The following is a 22199-nucleotide window of genomic DNA, read 5'->3' as shown; positions in this document are numbered from 1 at the left end:
ACAAAAGCCAAAGTACAGCTGGTTACAGAATGTGCCACTGGGGCGTCACTGCAGTTCCATACATTTAAAGAGAAGTATATATGGGGATTCATGTTTGAGCTCATCAAGTAAAGGATCTCAATTTATAGCGGAGGTTCTCATCCTGGAGCGGGGGTGGAGGATGATGTTATCCGGGGGGGGGCGGCCAACGGGCTGCCTCACAGCATTAATGAAAAGAGGTACAACTGGGGACATGTTACTGGAGGACGTTGGCCTTTTGCTCTTAGCGTAGAGGAACATGAGCAATAAATATAAATAGGAGCAATAATGTGCAGAGTACAGGAAAGGTCTGATCATGTTGTTGAGAGCCGGGCAATGAGACCTTCACCGTTGCTAGTATTTGCTTGATGAGTACTCGCATACAATGCTGGATGTAACTCAATCCTGGAGATCATCGGTCAGGGAGTAAGCTCATCGATGACAGTGAAACAACCGGATCATTCATTACATCTCATGTGTACATCACTGAAGACAATTTTTTATTTTCCCCCACAAGATGTCACAGAGTACAGATAATACTGCAAGTTAAGTAAATGCACTTTATACAGTGTTTTTCGTGAATGATCATATAGAATGTGGTGATTTCAGCAGTAAAAAAAGTCTGAAATTTTATTGCTAAATTATGACAAGTGATATAACCACCTTTATAAAAAATGACAAGATCTTTATCCACCCTAAAGTTTTTTAAGTCTGAAAGTTAATTTCTTTATTAGGCAAAGGTAAGTATTGCTGTCATTGAGAAGGCAGCAGTACCTGCTGCTGGACGTTATTTATTGTTAGTGCTACCTCTCCCTATCCTCCTTAATTCCGTGTTTTCCCCATCTCCATTGTAACTGGTATAGCAGCCAATACGTGACATTTTACCATGAGAGAGACAGAGAGGAAAACAAACAAAAGTGGTCACTGTTCAAATAGTTTTCTCACCACTTTGAGATAACACACAGGGGCCTAGAAATTGGCTATTGACAAAAACCTGCCTATGCCTCGAGTTTATGGCTACTGAAAACGGACGCAGCGTATCGGAAATTCGCGCTGCGGGCCACAGATTTTTATCCCAACTCACTGACTCACAGTGTAACGTCCTCCTGGTGGCAATAGTGCAGGCAGCTGATCCGAAGTCCAATCCTGATGCGGCATTGCAGCTTTACAGCCTCCGGGAGAGAGGCTGTGGAGTTCGCAATTAATTGTGGGCAACTATAAGTGCTACGAATTAATGGGCAATGCGTTCAGAACTAATAAAAATTAAAATCAAGTTAAAAGTGAATTTTTCAGCCTATATTGCCTTTAAAAAAAACATTAAGATTAAAAAGAAGTCCCAAATAAGAGTCCACAGTACTTAAAGCTGAATTCCCTTCCGAACCTCAAAAAAAGGGACAAGTACTTCAGCACAAACACAAATGGCTCAGCAAGCCAGTGAGGGGCACTCAGGGTCCCGCTGCAGCACTTCAGCTTTGTGCAGGGGGTCAACACTAGAAGAGATGTCCTCTACCCACAAGGGCCAGGAGGCCCTACAGAAAGAACGATGTGGGAGCACATCACCGAGGCAGTCGCCCTCACCACCTGGCTCCAGTGGCCAAAGAAGCTTCATGACCTCAGATCACTAGGGATTGTTGGGGAAGCTAAAAGTAGATTGGGTTAAAGCTAAAAGTAAGGTAAAGATATATAGGGTGTTACACTGAACATATTCTAGTCTAACAATATCATGCTAAACAACATTTAGTCATACTAGCATGGCACAAGCAGGATGCATGAACACAGGATATCACAGCTCAAGATAAGGGTGGACAGCGGCCTTCACTATGGTGTAAGGAACCAGCTGCTCATCCTGTGGTTTGATGGGCTCCCCAGCTCCGAGGACACCTTGTTGGAGAGCACCGAGTTTTTGCACTCAAACTTATTCGTGCAGTTAACTGGAACTGCCCATATATGGGACTAGAACCTCCACTTTTTTTGCATGCTTAACGCCCACTTAACCATTGAACTGACGTATAATGCCCATTTTGGCACAAAATGGAAACTGACAGGCATTTTTAGAAAGCTTAGCGGCGAGCGTTACTTTCCCTATGTGCTTAACGCCAGGAAAAAATATTACCGCCTTTTTTTGGGCGGAATCATCAGAATGGGCAAAATCAATGCCCATAATAAATAGCCCAGCATTAATTTCCACACTGATTTAACACCGAGATTCAATAATACCGCCCACCCACTTTTTTTTGTCATAAAGAGCATATTTACCGAAACTAGCGGCCATGAGATCGCTCTATGTCACTTTCACCACCTCGCACACATACGCCCACAATATCGCTCGCCCAAAAACTGCCCAGAAAAAGTGGAATTAACTGGAACTATCACAGCATTATGGACACCATGTTCTAGATCACATGTCGTGTCCTTTAAAAGGCTGCTGTGCTTCAACCTCGGCGGAGTTCAGATGTACTCTGCAGGTCGTTGGAGTTGATGTGAACATCTCTACAAACATCTTGACCATACTGTGACCAATTGGAATTGAAGAGGTATCTTCATCGGGACATTCCTTGTTTGTGACCAATCGGTGGAAAACAGAGAGCTACTGCAATGGGGCCTGTCCTTTTTGACCCTCTCTTGGTGACCAATTACATGCAGCAGACTCGAGATCGCCGAAGATACACTCCACTGCATTATGTGCCCAATGTAAGACGTGACAGACTGATGAGGAGGACCAGACGTTACAAGTACAAGGAGAAGCATTCTTACCTCGACTTGCCCGACACCACTTGCCTTCGGAGACTGCGCTTCCACAAAGAGGTTATCACTGAGATCTGCAGCCTGCCAGCATCATCAGTACTGCACTGTCTGTCGAGGTCAAAATCACCGCGGCACTGTCGTTCTACACCTTGGGTTCTTTTCAGGCTACAGTTAAAGACATTTGCGGACTTTCTCAGCATGCCACACATTGCTGCATTAGACAGATCACTGAAGCCCTGTACACACGCAGGAGGGATTTGATCAGCTTCCCTATGACCAGGGAGGCACAGATGGAGAGGGCTCTAGGATTCTCCAGAATTGCAAACTTCCCCAAGGTGCAGGGAGCAATAGACTGTACGCACATCGCAATGCGGGCACCTTTTCAGGATGCAGAGGTTTTCAGGGATTCCACTCACTGAATGTCCAACTGGTTGTCGACCACCAGCAAATTATACTGGCAGTGAATGCTCAATTTCCGGCAGCATCCATGATGCTCACATCTTGCTTAAGAGCACTGTATCTGACTTGTTTAACAATTAGCAACAAGGTCAATGCGGGATGCTTGGTGACAAAGGCTATGGCCTTGGCACCTGGCTGATGATCCCCCCTGTGTGACACCCACACAGAAGCCAAGAGACAATACAATGAGAGCCACTGAGCAACTCGCAATATCGTGGAGAAAACCACTGGAGTGCTGAAGCAGCGCTTTAGATGCCTGGACCACTCAGGAGGCGAGCTCCAATAGCACCCTGAGCAGGTAGCTCAATTCATGGTGGTGTGCTCCATGCTGCACAACTTGGCTATCAGGAGGGGAGAAGAATTGCCTGATGAGTCTGACAGTCCACCTCATCAGAGAGAGGAAGAGGAGGAGGAGGAGACGGACACTGACATCGGCCTAGACAATCAGGCTGACAGTGAAGCCATGCCCCGCCTCCCCTGTAGGCTGCATGAAAGGGCCCGTGGTGACATGATAGCTGCAAGAGCCTTACGTCAGGAGCTCATCAATGATCACTTTGCCTGAAAGAACGTTGGTGTTACTTACAAGGCTGACGCACTGCTGGGTGTGCAGGTGATACATCAATGGTGGGCATCACCTTGGTGACAGTTAAAGTTTAAGTTGATTGAAGTTAAGTGTAATTATACCCTTTGATGTTAAGGAATCACCAGCGTGTAATGGTGCCAAGGCTATCTGAGCCAATGCGCTACAAGATTTTGTTAAATAAAAAACATTTAAACCACGCATTAGTCTGAATTCATCAGTATTTCTGTACAAACCAACCCTTACACCCCACCCCCCTCCCCCCCGCGACTTCTCCTTCCCACCTCTACCCCTTCGCCTTCCCCTCCTGACTCCAAGCCGCCTGGCCGAGAAGCTCCTCAGGCGGTGCTTCATTGGGGGGGGGGAATGATGATCGAACCGCTGCTTGGATGGATACGGGAGAGGATGGTCCCGAGGTGGGAATGTGCTCCGAGCCAGAAGAAAGATGTTGCTGTTGGCTCTCGTGTTGTTGGCAATGCGGATGCTGCACCTTGGGGTGCAGTGCGGCGCTCCGGGACCATTGGGAGCCCTCTGCCACCAGTGTTCCTGGCTACCAGCTCCAAGGCCTCCTCCATCCCTTTCATGTTATATCTTATTTGTTGGACAAAAACTCAGTGCCAACTATGTTCTTGGTGCTTAGTAGGCTTTTTGCTACTGGTGAATCTCCCTCGTGCCTCCCATAACAGCCAGACAAGCACACACCACAGCCACACATACTTACAGTCCCTCTGAGCTCCTTCTCTCTCTGTCTCCTCTTCTGCGCATGTCATGATGACCCTTGACCTCCTGAATCGCGGGAATCGAGCGTTGCCATGCTGTTGCTAAGGACAGCGACACTTTACGGCAGGTCAAAAAACTTTAACGCTAACGCCCATTTCAGATCGCTCGCAGTAATGCCCATTTTCAACAATGTAGACTAGGTGCTTTGAGAATGGGCAAGATGTTGGAGATCTGAAAACCCTTTTTTTACCGCCCACGCTGGAAATATCGCCCTTTTTTGGGCGATAAGCACAAAAGTGGAGGTTCTAGCCCCATAGTATGGGAAATATACAATGTAATCTCTATCAGAATGATGCTCTAATTAAATTTGATTGAGACGGTGGAGGCAGACAGCCATACCGCTCCCCTGCTAGCTTGTAATAAAGGTCGGCCTCAACATCTAACTCAGAATGGTGATTTCCCACAACTGGTCAAAGTCAGTGAATTCATCTTCAAAAGCCATCTCCTACAAACTTGAATCACTAGCCTCACAGACTGCTCAATGCACATCTCCCCCACCACCCCACCCCCCTCCCCAATCACTCACCTACCAACAATCTGCACCAATCATGAGGCACATCTCCCATTCCTAACCTCACCTTACCCCTTTGGAGGAGATGGTGCAGGCCATTCTTGGGAGGGGCATGGCTGAGCCCTTGGCCAGTGGCGAGGCAGAAATGATACAAGATACAAGTATCCTCATACATTATCCTCCTTCTGGCATGCAGCTCTTGCTTTCCCACTCTTCCATCACCACAACTCTACCCTTGTGTCTTCCTCATTTCATACACCCAAGCATTGCAGCCTGCTCAACCAGTGGTTGACCAAGAATAGGGAGAGGAAAATGAAGAAGAAACACAGTCACTCGATTTGACAGTCCCAGCTCCTCAAGGTCGGTTGGCAAGGGCATTTGCAGTGTCCCTAACCGAAAGTCAGCAGCCTTCCACCAGCCAGACTGCAGCCACTGGGGTAGCACTGGGTTAGGCAGGCACATAGAAGATAATCGCAAAGGAATGCAAAAAGGTGATGAGTTGTTTTTTGATGTTATATTGGATGGACAGAGATATAAAGTTGGATTGGAAAGATTGCTTTGTAGTGGCTTTTATTTCAGAATTGTGGCCAAGAGAACGCTGTGATAGTCAGTAACAGAGGGAAGGTAAGGTGTGTGGCTAATGTTGAAAGAGGAATTAGGCTGTGGATCGCAGGTGGATGATTCCATTCTGGATATCACAGCCAGAAAGGGGCTTTCTGGGTTGCATTCTTCCTTTGGTTTCCTCCTCTTCCCTCTGTGAGTGGATGCTTAAAATCTGAAACGACAGCATAAAATGCTGGAAATACTCAGCAGGTCAGGCAGCATCTCAACCAGAGACGTGAATTCAGTTTCTCTTTCCATGGATGTTGCCTGACCTGCTGAAGAGTTGCAGCATTTTCTGTCTTACCATCCGAGGCCTTGTAAGTATCCAGCAGCACTCCCTAAACACTTAAAAAATATATTGCAGCAAACCACTACTTAAATAAAATATAAAAATACCCAGGCCAAAAGCATAAATACAAACTTACCTGAAAGATGTGCGTGTCCCTTTAAGAGGTGCTGACAGTGCCTGTGTCAGTATGTTTGCATGCTAGGTTTATCTGGTTTGCTTCGGGCCCAACGCTGAACTCAGCACTAAGATCCAAGTTTGCCATGGTGACTTTAAGTCAGCATGCCATCACCACAGTGCCATTTCTCTTTTCAGGGCGCCGCTACTTACCGGCAGCACTACTGGGACCACGGACATGGAGGACGCTGTGGGATCTGTCGTCAGTTGGCGGAATAGCGGCAGAGCAGCAATGAGCACAAAGTCCAGTCATGTGTCCCCACCCCCACTGGATAAGATTCCACACAAGGAGCATTCATTTGTAACATTTACTTTGTTTCTTAGCAAGAAGGAGCGAATCTCCAAGGAAGTGGGTGCGGGGATCTCAGCAAAAACCATGTTCGAGAACCTCTGATCCAGAGAATGCGGTCTCTTTCCATTTTTGATATTTTATATAATTATCAACTCCCAGGTCAGATTATAGAATAGATTAAATAAGTACAAAATTGGATTATCTATGAATAAAAAATTGCAAGACCCAATTCTTCTCTCCACTGCCCAAACACCCCCAGGTCAGATACAGCACAGTTTAGACGTAGAATTAAACTCCCTTACACTTCTCCATCAAGCACTTGGGTCAGTAAGCTCCTCTACACTGTTTTGTCATGTGCTCTCAGGCCAGATACAGTATGGCTTAAATGCACAGTAATGCTTCCTCTACACTACCTCATCAAACACTTCCAGATCAGGCAGAATATAGCTTAGATGCAGGATAAAGCTTCCTTTAACAATATGCACTCAACGCCAATTTCAACACAGCACCTCTCCCCCATATTGTACTTACATACAAATCTAGGAAACGAGAATAGGGTGACCATAGGTGTCGATTTTAACCCCATTGAGAATGGCAAGTGGGAGGGGTTAAAATCAGCCAGAGTCCACTCCGATCCCGCCTGGTGACATTTTACCTTCTTTGAAGTCGGCTGAGGCTCTCACTGCAGGCGGGCCAGTCCTAACCTAAATGTTTAATGTCACAGCCGGTGGCATTGGCACCACAGCTGCATTTTAACTTCTGCATTCACAAGACCCACATGAGGCCGCACCGACATCTCAACCATGGCAGAAGTCTGCGGAATGGAAAGGGGCCAAGACAAGTGTGGAAAAATGAGGTTTTTAAAAAAATATGGAATCCCAGTGCTTCCCCCAGGCCTTGCAAAGAAGCCTAGGGCCTTCCCTGCCTTATAGCACTGTTGTAAAACCTAGTGCAACTTTTAAAAATATATAAAACTCATCAGTACTCCATCCTCACCCACCCCCCCAATTTATTTTCAAATTCTAACAATTCTGCAAATGCAGTGACAATGTTTAAATAAACCCAGTGAATATATTGGCACCAGGGAACATCCTCCTCATCTCAAAAAAAATAGGAGCAATCTATCTTGAAAGAAATAACTTGCATTTAGCCTTCTGTGTTCTCAAAGTAGTTCACAACCAATAGATTACTTTTGAAGTGTAGTCACGGTGGTGAAGCACCTTGGGACAATTTACTGCATTAAAGATGCTATATAAATGCAAGTCGTTATTACATGGGCAAACACAGCAGCCAGTTTGTGCACAAGAAGGCCCCACAAAGAGCAAAGTAAATGAACAGTTATTCAGTTTTGTTTGAGGGATAAATTGGCCAGGACACCAGGAGAACTCTCCTATTCTTCTTTGAATATTGCAATGGGACTTTTTTATCCACCTGAACAAGCACACAGGATCTCAGTTTAACGGCTCACCTGAATAGCTATTTTCATCTGCTTCTGACATTGCTCCAGAGGGTCCACCCATCTCCCGCCAAAGTTACAGTCGGGAATGGAAAATTGCTGCGGAAATTCAGAGCTGACTTCTTTGGAGAAAAATGTTAATAAATACACCTATAACTGTGGCTCTCGGAAACATCAGCTTGACTTAAATCCCTTCTGCTACAAACTGATGTATAACCCACAATGGGAAGAGGATCAGATTGATTAGGTCTCAAAGTCCCAACTTCCAAATGAGCTGATTGGTTGATACCGGTAACATATTTTTCTTGCGAATCAAGCCGACATATGGGTTGAACTACTAACCGCGACTTAAAATGCTGATAGCTGGTATGTATACCATTGTGACATTTGCATTTCCAAAATTAGCCACCTCTGAAGTGACACTGCTGCTGCCTCGCTCCTAGGGCAGATAATTGGAAAACTCTACACTCCTGGCCTTTGTACTTCCACCCATTTGCTTTACAGGATGCAAATATCTCAGGCTAGGGGTGTGGCACAGCAGAGTTTGTATCCCCAAGTTTTGAACCCAAATCTACGTGAATAGTTAAGAGTCTCAAACTGATTTCACTTTTTCCTCTTGATATTAGCTCCTGCTTGTAAATGACAACAAAGGCGCCATCTTACCTGATAGGTTATTGTAATGGTCATTACAGCACACCACAGAGCCATGAGTGAATAACCGCCCAGAATGAGCACTCGCCTTCCAAGACCTTCAATCATAAGGCCCTGAGGAAGCAATGACACCATCAGCATCATCTCAGATACAGCAAGAGGAAGACTTACACACTCATAATGACCGACATTCGCATCCATTGAAAAATAAATCATACTGAATTATCTCATGCAACTGAAATTGTATGATCACTGAAGCATTCTGTATTACTGACTATCTCTGATATTAATCCAGCTCCTACACACTGTGGATCTTATCATCCAGCCAGTACCCTGCGTTACTGACGCCTTGAACTTACTCGCCTTTTCTAGCTCATCATTGTTGCCAGAATGGCATTTCCACTTTGTGGTTAGAAATTGATGCACATCTTGTTCTATGCCAGGTTTTCAGGGTTGCCTGTGGCACTGTTCTCTAAGGGAAGGCGGGAGGGGGTGAGGGGGGGGGGAGTGAGGGGAGTGGTCTCACGCCTTCTTGTGATGTGTGCATCAATGCCACTTGGAGCTTATACTGTAGTACCCTGTACACCTCTCCTACCTCACACTAACACTAATGTAGTACTCTGTACACCTCTCCTACCTCACACATCACACCGCTTTGCTCTTGCCAGTCTTTACAAACTCAATTAATAAATTAGCATAAAATAAATGCACATTTTATTTTGTTAAAATAATTTTGAAAGTGAATCTTAGTCATCCTACTTTTTCACATTTGTATACCCTGGGTATTTGAATTTACATTCTTGCTCCTATTCTAGTACTTCTAAATGTAACCCGAAGGTCAGTATTGTAAGAGGTGGGTGGCTGCTCATGGGACGGAGGTAGCCTTTCTCTTATGCCGGCTTAATCCTGGGAATCACCCACTGCAGACTGTACCTTGAGCATTCGTCTGGGCAGCCTCGTCCTCTACGAGCCATTTGTGTGATGTTGTGAGAGGATAGGCCACACACCCGACAGCTTCATGAAGGTCGATTATAACCATCATCAATCTACTGAGCCCAGGATCTGCATATTCATTGATCTGTAGGATGGCTAGTCTACTGCTAGATACTGAATACTCTGGAGAGACAGTGACCAGTTTACTGGCCCCAGGTGTCTGAAAGCTGGTATGAAGATGTCTGTCTAATCTCCTGCCTCAAGGGTTGCAGGTTGTGCTTCTGTGGAGGAGGAGTGGTCCTGAGCCATTTCTGGAGTTGGAGTTTGTAGCAGATTGCAGTGAAGCTGCCACATGCCCCATTGATGCTGTACGCTCAAGTTACACTTACCAGTTGCTGCACATAGTGGGAGACTGTCCTCAGTGCTTGCATGATTTGGTGATATTCCTTGAACATTCTTCTTTTCAAGCAAGGACGCATGACTCCCTAGCCTCTAGTGGTATATCCATACCTGCTCCTCTGGCACTATGAAATACCCAGTGCCACATCCTCACTTAGACTATCTACTTTCCCCTGGATGAAAGTATCTGAACTGGTGCGTGGACATGAAGAAGCAAGTGATGTAGTGGGTGATAATGAGGGGATTGAAAGACAGTCAGATGGAGTAGGATCTTGATCCAGGGGCTCTTCTGTGGCCTGTTGCTCATTATTCTCAACAACAGTCCAACCGGAATAAATTTCTTCCCTTATACTCATCAACATTTTCCTCCAGTGGGAATGGTAGCATAGTGGACATGAGTTAAAGTCCCACCACTGTGGAATTTACATTTAGTTAATTAAATAAATCTGAAACAAAAAGCTCGTACCGGCAAAGGCACACCCAACACAGTCAACCCGGCAAAGTCCCCCTCACAAACATCTGAGAACTTGTGCCAAAATTGGGAGAGCTGTCCCACAGAATCAAATCTTTCAGCCAACATCCCAGACTCATACACCACCATCCCTGGGTATGTCCTGTCCCACCAGCAGGACAGACCCTCCAGAGGTGGTGGCACAGTGGTATACAGTCGAGAAGGAGTAGCCCTGGGAGACTTCAATATTGACGCCAGCCCCCATGAAGTCTCATGGCTCCAGGTCAAACATGGGCAAATCCTCTGATTGTCACCTACCGCCCTCCCTCCACTAACAAATCAATACTACGCCATGTTGAACACCACTTGGAAGAAGCACTGAGGGTAGCTGGGGGCTTCAATGTCCATCACCAAGAGTGCCTCAGTAATACCACTGACTGAGCTGGCTGAGTCCTGAAGGATATAGTTGCTAGACTGGGCTTGCAGCAGATGGAGAACCAAAACAAGGGAAACATCTACTTGATCTCATCCTCACCAATCTACCTGTTGCAGATGCATTTGTCCATGGCAGTATTTGTAGCAGTGAGCACCACACTGTCCTTGTGGAGACAAAATCCCATCTTCACACTGTGAACACCCTCCTCATGTTGTGTGGCATTACCACTGTGCTCAATGGGATAGATTCAGAACAGATCTAGCAGCTCTAAACTGGGCATCAATGAGATGTTGTGGGCCATCAGCAGCAGTCTTATATATCACCACAACCTGTAACCTCATAGCCCGGCATATCCCTCGCTCTACCATTACGTCAAACCAAGGGACCAACCCTAGTTCAATGAGGAGTGTAGAAGAGCATGCCAGGAGCAGCATCACATGTACCTAAAAATGAGGTGCCAAACTGGGGAAGCTGCAACACAGGACTACATGCATGCTAAACAGAGAAAGCAGCATGCTATGGATAGAGATAAGTGATCCCACAATCAACGGATCAGATGCAGGGAATACGAGGCTCCATGAATATCCCAATCCTCATTGATGATGGAGCCCAGCACTCGAATGCAAAAGACAAGGCTGAAATGTTTGCAACCATCTTCAGCCAGAAGTGCCAAGTGGATGATCCATATTGACCACCTCCTGAGGTCCCCACCATCACAGAAGCCAGTCTTCAGCCAATTCGATTCACTCCACGTGAAATCAAGGCTGAGCGCACCGGATACAGCAAAGGCAATGGGCCCCGACAACATCCTGGCTATCATACAGAAGAGTTCCAGAGGTGAATGACTGCCTTGACATCAAGGCAGCATTTAACCGAGTGTGGCATCAAGGAGCCCGAGTAAAATTGAAGTAAATGAAAATCAGGGGGAAAACTCTCCACTGGCTGGACTCATACCTAGCACAAAGGAAGATCAATGTGGTTGTTGGAGGTGAATTATCTCTTGCCACACAAGAGGTTAACAAAAGTAGGGCTCATGGAATTGAGGTAATATACTAGCATAAATTGAGGCTTGGTTAATGGACAGGAAACAGAGAATAGTAATAAACGGGTAATTTTTGGGTTGGCAGGCTATAACTAGTGGGGTACCGCCGACCTGGTCAGAGACTCCAGCTGCGGGGATAAGAGCAGCTAGTGCCCGAGGTCCATCGCCATGCCCATTACACTCATAATAAAGGGTGAGACTGAGTACTGTGTATAAGTGTGACCTTAGCTCCTTTAATAAGATTCCAGAGTGCAGATACCTCGTGGGCGGCCTGCTTATATACTGTGCTCCCAAGGGATGCTGGAATCCCTTGGGACTCCAACAGGTGGGCCCTCTGGTGGTCAGGTATCATGCAGGTTACAAAAGTTAAATACTTAATATCACTCCCCCGTGAAGTCAACAGTACACTTATTTACAAGGTGAGACAATTGCCAGGCTGCTGGGGATGATGAGTTCGGTTTCGTGGTCACCCATGATGTCAGTTGCCACTTGTGTGTGAGTCGGAGGGTCAAAGTTGGTGATATTCTCTTAGGGTTGTTCTTAGCTGTTGATGAACCGCAATTTGATTTGGTCCAAATGTTTTCTGTGCTTTTGTCCATTGGCCAATTTGACCTGAAACACCCTATTCCCCTCTTTGGCTGTGACTGTGCCAGCAAGCCATTTGGGACCATGTCCATAATTAAGCACAAACACAGGATCATTGATCTCAATATCGCGTGACAAATTTGCGCGGTCATGGTACACACTTTGTTGATGCTGCTTGTCCTCCATGTGATCATGGAGATCAGGGTGAACAAGAGAGAGCCTTGTTTTAAGCGCCCTTTTCATGAGCAGGTCGGCTGGTGGAACCCCGGTGAGTGAGTGGGGTCTGGTGAGGTAGCTGAGCAGCACTCGGGACTACCGGGTCTTCTGGGAGCCTTCCGACACATGTTTCAAGCTTTGCTTGATGGTTTGGACTGCCCATTCTGCCTGGCTATTGGATGCGGGCTTGAACGGGGCAGATGTGACGTGTTTGATCCCGTTGCGGGTCATGAATTCCTTGAATTCAGCACTGGTGAAGCACAGCCCATTGTCGCTGACTAGGACATCAGGCAAGCCGTGCGTGGCAAACATGGCTTGTAGGTTTTCAGTGGTGGCCGTGGACGTGCTTACAGACATTATTGCACATTCAATCCATTTGAGTAAGCGTCCATGACAACCAAAAACATTTTGCCTAGAAATGGGCCCACATAGTCTACATGTATCCTTGACCATGGTTTGGAGGGCCACAACCACAAACTTAGCGGTGCCTCTCTGGGTGCATTGCTCAGCTGAGAGCAAGTGTTGCACTGGCGCACGCATGACTCTAAATCTGAGTCAATGCCGGGCCACCACACATGGGATCTGGCTATGGCTTTCATCATTACGATTCCTGGGTGGGTGCTGTGCAGTTCACATATGAATGTGTCTCTGCCTTTCTTGGGCAAAACCACGCGATTGCCCCACAATAGACAGTCCGCCTGCAGGGACAACTCGTCTTTGCGTCTGTGGAACGGCTTAATCGCCTCCTGCATCTCCACTGGGACACTGGACCAGCTCCCATGGAGGACACAGTTTTTTTACCAAGGACAGTGAAGGATCCTGGCTGGTGCAGGTCCTGATCTGGCAGGCCGTAACGGGGGCCTTCTCGTTCTCAAATGCCTCCATGACCATGAACATGTCCACTGGCTGTGCCATTTCCACCCCGGTGGTAGGCAATGGCAGCCGACTGAGAGCATCTGCGCAGTTCTCTGTGCCTGGTCTGTGGCGGATTACATAGTTGTATGCCGACAGCGTGAGCGCCCATCTTTGGATGCGGGCAGAGGCATTGGTATTAATCCCTTTGCTCTCCGAGAACAGCGATATGAGTGGCTTGTAGTCAGTTTCAAGCTCAAACTTGAGGCCAAATAAGTACTTGTGTATTTTTTTTTACCCCATAAGCGCACGCCAGAGCCTCTTTTTCAACCATGCTGTAGGCCCTTTCGGCCTTGGACAAACTCCTGGACGCATAGGCGACTGGTTGCAAAATCCCCGAGTCATTAGCCTGTTGTAACACATACCCGACCCCATATGACGACGCATCGCAAGCTAGCACGTTTACAAGGGTTATACAGGACAAGCAGTTTGTTAGAACACAACAGATTTCTGACTTTCTTAAAGGCAGCCTCTTGTGAATTCCCCCACACCCAGTCGTCTCCCTTGCGCAGTAGCGCATGGAGGGGTTCTAGCAGGGTGCTTAACCCAGTAGGAAATTACCAAAATAGTTAAGGAGTCCCAGGAACGACCGCAGCTCCGTCACGTTCTTGATGGCCTCTGTCTTGGCGTTGGTGGGTTTGATGCCGTCTGCTACGATTCTCCTTCCCAAGTATTCGACAACCTGAGCCTCATGCGATCCAATCGACTAAGAACCTCCTCCAGATTCTTCAAGTGCTCCATGGTGTCCCGACCTGTAACCAATATGTCGTCCTGGAAGACCACTGTACAAGGAACCGACTTTAGCAGGCTCTCCATGTTCCGCTGGAAGATCGCCGCGGCCGACCGAATCCCGAACGGGCACCTGTTGTAGATAAACAGACCTTTGTGCGTGTTGATGCAGGTGAGGCCTTTCGAAGACTCCTCCAGCTCCTGCATCATGTAGGCCGAGGTCAGGTCCAGCTTAGTTAACGTCTTTCCTCCAGCCAGGGTCGCAAATAGTTCGTCTGCCTTGAGTATCGGGTACTGGTCCTGCAGCGAAAAACGTTTAATCGTTACTTTATAGTCCCACAAATTCTAACCGTGCCATCCTCCTTGAGTACCAGGACAATTGGACTGGCCCAGTCGTTGAATTCCACCGGCGTGATGATGCCTTCATGTTGCAGCCTGTCCAGCTCAATTTCCACTTTTTCACGCATCATGTACGGTACCACCCGAGCCTTGTGGTGGATGGGTCGCGTACCGGGAACAAAATGGATCTGCACTTTCGCCCCCGAGAAGCTTCCAATGCCTGGCTCGAACAACGATGGGAACTTGCTTAGAACCTGGGTACAAGAGGCGTCGTCGACGGACAAAAGCGCTCGGATGTCGTCCCAGTTCCAGCGGATTTTTCCCAGCCAGCTTCTGTCAAACAACGTGGGGCCATCCCCTGGTACAATCCACAACGGGAGTTCGTGTACTGCTCCATCGTAGGAGACTCTGACTTCTGCACTGCCAATTACAGGGATTAGTTCCTTGGTGTAAGTCCTTAGTTTGGTGTGAATGGTGCTGAGCTTGGGCCTGTCAAAGGCCTTTTTACTCTTAAGGACTGACTCACCCCCGTGTCTAGCTCCATAGATACTGGAATGCTGTTCAGTTCAACTTTCAACATTATTGGTGGACATTTCGTAATGAACGTGTGTACTCTGTACACTTCTGCCTCCTCAGTACGAGTCTCCAATTCAGCCAGATCCACTGTAGATCGATCTTCCTCTGCAACGTGGTGGTTTGCAGGGTTTGCACTCGCCTGCACATTCGTTGGATGTGTCCCATTTTTCTGCAACCATTGCACGCATAGTGCTTAAAGCGGCATTGATGGGGCTGATGATCACCCCCACAGCGCCAACAGGGTGTTAACTGCCTCACATTAACAGATGATGGCGGACTCTGGGTCAATTGAGGTCAGGCCACAGCAGCCGGCGTGTCCGTTCTGCCATGTACATTTCTGCTCAAACCCGACGTTACTTTATGCACAGTACTGGCCGAAACTTCTTTGTTCTGCGAAATCTGTTTGGTGTTGTCGCTGGTGGACATAAATGCCTGGGCTATCGTTATGGCTTTATTTAGATTTGGAGTTTCTACAATCAACAGTTTGCGAAGAATTGTCTTATGTCCAACTCCCAATACAAAAAAGTCTGAGCATTTGTTCTAGGAATCCCTCAAACTCACAATGTCCTGCGAGGCGCCTTAGTTCGGCGATGTAGCTCGCCACTTCCTGGCCCTCCGATCGTTGACACGTATAGAATCGATATCTCGCCATCAAAATGCTTTCTTTATAATTTAGGTGCTCTCGGACCAGCGTACACAATGCTTCGTAGGATTTCTCTGTTGGTTTTGCCAGGGCCAGGAGATTCTTCATGAGGTCATAGGTTGTTGCCCCACAGACAGTTAGGAGGATCGCCCTTAATTTGGTAGCATTCTCATCCCCTTCCAGCTCATTGGCCATGAAGTATTGGTCGAGTCTCTCCACGAAGGCCTCCCAATCATCCCCTTCTGAGAATTTCTCCAGGATGCCGACTGTTCTTTGCCTTTTCGCGTGGTTGTTCATTACCTCGTCGCCAATTATTACACTCATAATAAAGGGTGAGACTGAGTAGTGTGTGTAATGATCAATTGTGACCTTAGCTCCTTTAATAAGATTCCAGAATGCAGGTACCTCGTGGATGACCTGCTTATATACTATGCCCCCAAGGGATGCTGGGATCCCTTGGGACTCTAACAGGTGGGCCCTCTGGTGGTCAAGTGTCATGCAGGTTACAGAGGGTTAAATACATAACAGTGCCGACCTGGTCAGAGACACCAGCTGCGGGGATAAGAGCAGCGAGCCGCCGCCGGAAGCAGCGCAAGCCATCCTGAGAGGGGGACAAAATCGAAGAGTGACGACACCAGAAACCAGGTAGCTGATTGGCTGCGTATTTTGGAGTGAGGTCGGGGCCCAGAGAAAGTGCAGCACGGGCGACAGCGAGGTTAGGAGGCCTACAATGCGTCCAATGAAAACCATGGAGAGAAGAGGACAGTAGAAATGTGTGTGTGTGTGTGTACTAGGCCCATGCAGCAGAGCTTGGTCTCCAATCATCTTGGATACCCTTGCCATTGGACCAGGAGCAGGCTCGGTCAAGCCTGTGTGGTAGCTGATGTGCAACAGCCACCCCACATTAAAAGATTCACGCACAGGCATCTTCCACCCTTTAAAATGAAGTTCGGGACTTGGAACATCAGGACCCTCATGGACAACCCCAACAGCGACAGACCGGAATGCAGCACCATCATCGTTGCCCAGGAACTCAGATGATTCGACAGACATCGCTGCCCTAAGCGAGACTCAGCAGGCAGGGGAAGGCCAGCTCAAGAACAAGGTGGTGGTTACACCTTCTTCTGGAAAGGTAAACCAGAAGAAAAACGCCGCCTCCATGGGGTTGGCTTCGCCATAAAAAATGAGCTAGTTGGGCGTCTCAGAGACTCCCCTTGTGGGATAAACGAACACCTCATGACACTTCGGCTCACCTTAGCCTGGAACCAGTGCGCTACAGTCATCAGTGTGCATGCCCCAACACTGGAAGCCACAGACGAGACCAAAGAGGAATTCTACTCCAGCCTCGAACAATCCCTGTCCCGAGTCCCAACGAACGACAAGCTGATCCTCCTCGGCGACTTTAATGTCAGAGTTGGAAAGGGGACACAGAGGTGTGATCGGCAGAGAGGAGGTAGGGAAAACCAACTCCAATGGTACCCTCCTCCTGACAAAATGCTTAGAACATGGTCTTGTCATAACCAACACCTTGTTCCGTCAGAAAGACAAGTACAAGGCATCATGGCAACACCCTCGTTCCAAGCACTGGCATCTGCTAGACTACGTCATTGTCCGAGCGAGGGACTGCAGGACGTCCGCATCACCTGCGCCATGACAGGAGCTGACTGCTGGATGGACCACTGCCTAAGCTGCTCTGTCATCTCCATCAATAAAGCCCCAAAACAGCGACGGTAATAGAAACAATGCCGCAGGAAAATCAACACTGGAGCACTCAGACCCCGTTAAGAAAGCCCTATTCAGCCAGCGCCTCACAACCAACCTGATGACTCTCAGTGACACAGAGACGCAGAGTGTCCACAGTGCCTGGTCTGCCCTCAAGGCCTCCATAATTAGCACCTGTGAAGAGACACTTGGTCACTCAACCAGGAAACAGCAAGACTGGTTTGACTAGAAAGACCAGGAAATCCAGGAATTAATAAGCCGCAAGCACAAAGCATTCTTGAACTGGAAACAGCAACACAACTCGAGAGCAAGAAAGCAGCTCTATAGATGTCTAAAGGCCGAGGTCCAACAAAAATCTCGCGACCTAAAGAACAGGTGGATGGAGAAAGTGCAGGAGATCCAGCAGCTAGCCGACAACCACGACGTGTGTGGATTCTTTAGTGCAGTCAAGACCAGCTATGGCCCAAGCACCCAAGGTCCTACCCAACTGCGGGCCAATAACGAAGAGGTACTCATCAAGGACAGAGAGGCAGTCCATGCCCGCTGGAAGGAACACTTCGAACATCTACTTAACCGAGACACTGTCTTTGACGTGAGTGCCCTCAATTCCATCCCGCAGCATGCTACTCGCCACCATCTCAGCACAACCCCAGCCCCGCATGAGGTTGAAAAGGCCATCCAACAACTGAGCAGATGGAATCCCTGCTGAAGCACTGAAAGCATGGCAGAGAAGCCCTATTGGTGTGAATCCATGAACTCATTTCTCTGATTTGGAAGGAGGAGAGCATGCCAGGGGATCTCAGAGATGCTGTAATTGTGACCATCTTCAAGAAAGGTGACGTCCGATTGCGGTAATTTCAGAGGAGTTTTCCTGCTGTCTGCCACAGGGAAAGTCATCGCAAGTATCCTCCTCAATCGCATTCTCCCATTGGCTGAAGAGCTCCTCCCAGAGTCGCAATGTGGATTCCACCCACTAAGGGGCACAATGGACATGATCTTCATCGTGCGTCACATTTAAGAAAAATGCAGGGAGCAACACCATCCTCTGTACATGGCCTTCTTTGACCTCACAAATACCTTCAACATGGTCAACCATGAGGGATTATGGAGTATCCTCCTCAAATTCGGCTGCCCTCAAAAGTTCATCACCATCCTCCGCCTACTTCACGATGACATGCAAGAAATGGTCCTGACCACAGACCCCAACACACGTGTGGACCGAGGTCAAGCAAGGCTGTGTCATCGCACCAACGCTATCTTTTTTGCTGCAATGCTCCATCTCACCCTCAGTAAGCCACCGCTGGAGTGGAGCTAATCTACAGAACAAATGGAAAATTGTTCAATCTCTGTTGCTCCAGTCCAGATCCAAGGTTGTCCCATCCTCTGTCATTGAATTACAGTATGCAGACGACACATGCATTTGCACACATTCGGAAGTCGAACTCCAAACCATCGTCAACACCTTCACCGAAACATGAGATTATGGGCCTTACACTAAATATCCATAAGACAAAGGTTCTCTACCAACCTGCCCCCACCACACAGTACTGCCCCCGATCATCAAGATTCACGCGAGGCCTTGGACAAAGCAGATAATTTTCCATACTTGGGAGCCTATTGTCAACAAGGGCAGATGTCGATGCTGAAGTCTACCTTCAGTGTGCCAGTGCAGCCTTCGGTCGCCTGAGGAAGAGGGCGTTTGAAGACCAGAACCTCAAACCCGGCACCATGCTCATGGTCTACAGAGCAATAGTGATACCTGCCCTCATATGCTTCAGAGACATGGACTATGTACAGCAGGCACCTCAAAGCACTGGAGAAGTACCACTAATGCTGCCTCCGCAAGATCCTGCAAATCCATTGGCAGGATAGGTGCACCAACGTCAGTGTTTTTGCTCAGGCCAACATTGAAGAATTGACCACGCTCGATCAGCTCCGCTGGACGGGCCATATTGTCCGCATGCCCGATACAAGACTCCCAAATCAAGCGCTCTACTCAGAGCTCTGACACAGCAAGCGAGTCCCAAGTGAGCAGAGGAAACGTTTCAAGGACACCCTCAAAGCCTCTTTGAAAAAGTGCAACATCCCCACTAAAACCTGGGAATCCCTGGCCCAAAACCGCTCAACGTGGAGGAGAAGCATCCGGGAAGGCGCCGAATACCTCGAGTCTCTTCGCTGGGAACAAGTGGAAGCCAAGTGCAAACAGCAAAAGGAGCGCATGACAACCCAAGCACCCCACCCACCCGTCCCTTCAACCACCATCTGCCCCACCTGTGACAGAGACTGTAGGTCCCGCATTGGACTCATCAGTCACCTGAAAACTCAGTGTGGAAGCAAGTCTTCCTCAACTCCGAGGCACTGCCTAAGAAGGTACTGCAAGTGCTTGGGCCTCAGTTATTTACAATATATATCAATGATTTGGATGAGGGGACTAAATGTAATATATCCAAGTTTGCTGATAATACAAAGCTAGGTGGGAATGTAAGTTGTGAGGAGGCTGTAACGAGGCTTCAAGAGGATATGGATAGGCTAAGTGAATGGACAAGAACATGGCAAATGGAATATAATGGGGAGAAATGTGAAATTATCCACTTTAATAGGAAAAATGAAAAGCAGAGTATTTTTTAAATGGTGAGAGATTGGGAAATGTTGGTGTTCAGAGGGACCGAGGTGTCCATGTACATGAATCACTGAAAGTTAACATGCAGGTACAGCAAGCAATTAGGAAAGCAAATAGTATGTTGACCTTTATTACAAGAGCATTTGAGTATAAGAGTAATGACGAATGACTGAAATTATAACTTCTTCTTAGGTGGTCCCTCAAATCGAGGATGACTTGCTTCCAACCAAAAAGGGATGAGCTTGATGAGTTCACAGGTGTTTCAATGAAGGACCTAATATTCCAGGTCCTGAACTACATATTGAAGGGTGGAAGATGCCTGTGTATGGATTTCTTTTAACGCGTGGCGGCCGTTGCAGACCAGCCACCACACGGGCTTGGTCCAGTGGCAGGAATTAACCAAGATGACCGGAGACCAGCTCTGCTGCACGGACCTTGTGCACACACATATTGCAGTGTGGGCTGGCCCGTGCTGTCCCTGGGCCCTCGTCTCTTCTGGGCCCCGAACACACGCCTCTCCTGGGCCACGCTCACATCGCTCTACAATCTCTCGCCGCTCCTTAGCCCCAACCTCGCTGCCCCTGCTGTACCTGCCTGCACTCCAATCAGTGACCTGGATCTTGGTGATGTCCAATCCAGTCACCATCTTCACTGCCGTCGCCCTCCCTCACCAGCGAGCAGCGGTATGCCGCCAAGTTTCCCAGGGGCCATTCATCGCTCCTTTTAAGGCTTCAACCTGCCGGAGATGTTCCCTCACAATTATATAGGACCCTGGTGAGACCACGCGGAGTATTGTGTACATTTTGGTCTCCTTACCCAAGGAAGGATATACTTGCCATTGATGGAGTGCAACGAAGGTTCACCAGACTGATTCCTGGGATGGGTGGGGGGGGGGGAATTGTCCTATGAGGAGAGATTGAGTAGACTAGGCCTTTATTCTCTAGATTTTAAAAGAATGAGAGGAGTGGTTATTGAAATTTACAAAATTCTTACAGGGCAGATGTTTCTCCTGGCTGGAGAGCCTAGAACCAGGAGTCAGTCTCAGAATAAGGTGTCGACCATTTAGGACTGAGATGAGGAGAAATTTCTTCACTCAGAAAGTGATGAATCCCTGGAATTCTCTACCCCAGAGGGCTGTGGAAGCTCAGTCATCGAGTATATTCAAGGCAGAGATCGATAGATTATTGGATGTAAAGGGAATCAAAAGATATGAGGACAGTGCAGGAAAGTGGAGTTGAGGTCGAAGATTAGCCATGATCTTATTGAATGGCGGAGCAGGCTACTCCTGTTCCTATTTCTTTTGTTCTTATTTTTTATGCTCAGTTCCAGGACATCCCTGCAGAGTTCCTCAGCGGAGGGACCCAGGCCCAACTATCTTCAGCTGCTTCATCAATGACCTTCCCTCCCTCTATGATAAGGTCAGAAGTGGGGATGTTCGCTGATGATTGCACAGTGTTCAGTTCCATTCGAAACTCCCCAAATAATTAAGCAATCCATGCCCGCATGCAGCAAGACCTGGACAACATTCAGGCTTGGAATAATAAGTGCCAAGTAATATTCACGTCACACAAGTATTGACTATCTCCAACAAGATTTGTGATCAGTACATTTCTGGCCCAACGAGGAAGGAAGCATTGCTGGATCTGGTTCTGAGAAATGAGGTGGGTCAAGTGGAGCAGGTGTTAGTAGGGGAACATTTAGGGAACAGTGATCATAGTATCACAAGTTTGAGATTAGCTATGGATAAGGACAGGGAGCAATCTAGAGTAAAAATACTGAATTGGAGGAAGGCCAATTTCAGTGGGTTGAGAACAGATCTGACCTGGGTAAATTGTAATCAAAGATTGGCAGGCAAAACTGTAATCCAACAATGGACTGCCTTTAAAGAGGAGATGGTTCGGGTACAGTCGCGCTACATTCCCACGAGGGGAAAGGTAGGGCAACTAAAGCCAGAGCTCCCTGGATGACGAAAGAGAGAAAGAAAGAAAGATGAAGCAGAAAAAGAGCAAGTATGACAGATGTCAGGTTGACAATACAA

The 22199-nt window shown here is 47.7% G+C and overlaps 1 protein-coding gene across 1 annotated transcript in view; it reads right to left on the bottom strand.

Annotated features, from left to right (window-relative positions):
• Nucleotides 1-22199, bottom strand: part of LOC139269231 (solute carrier family 2, facilitated glucose transporter member 11-like) — a 133559-nt gene that overhangs the window by 17728 nt on the left and 93632 nt on the right. The window contains exon 12 of the mRNA XM_070888321.1: nucleotides 8571-8672. Coding sequence (XP_070744422.1) covers nucleotides 8571-8672 — 102 coding nt within the window. The remainder of the gene's footprint in view (nucleotides 1-8570; nucleotides 8673-22199) is intronic.

This window comes from Pristiophorus japonicus, chromosome 8 (genome assembly GCF_044704955.1).
Source record: "Pristiophorus japonicus isolate sPriJap1 chromosome 8, sPriJap1.hap1, whole genome shotgun sequence".
In the NCBI taxonomy this organism is placed as follows: Eukaryota; Metazoa; Chordata; class Chondrichthyes; family Pristiophoridae; genus Pristiophorus; species Pristiophorus japonicus.
This window is presented reverse-complemented; position numbering and strand designations above follow the sequence as displayed.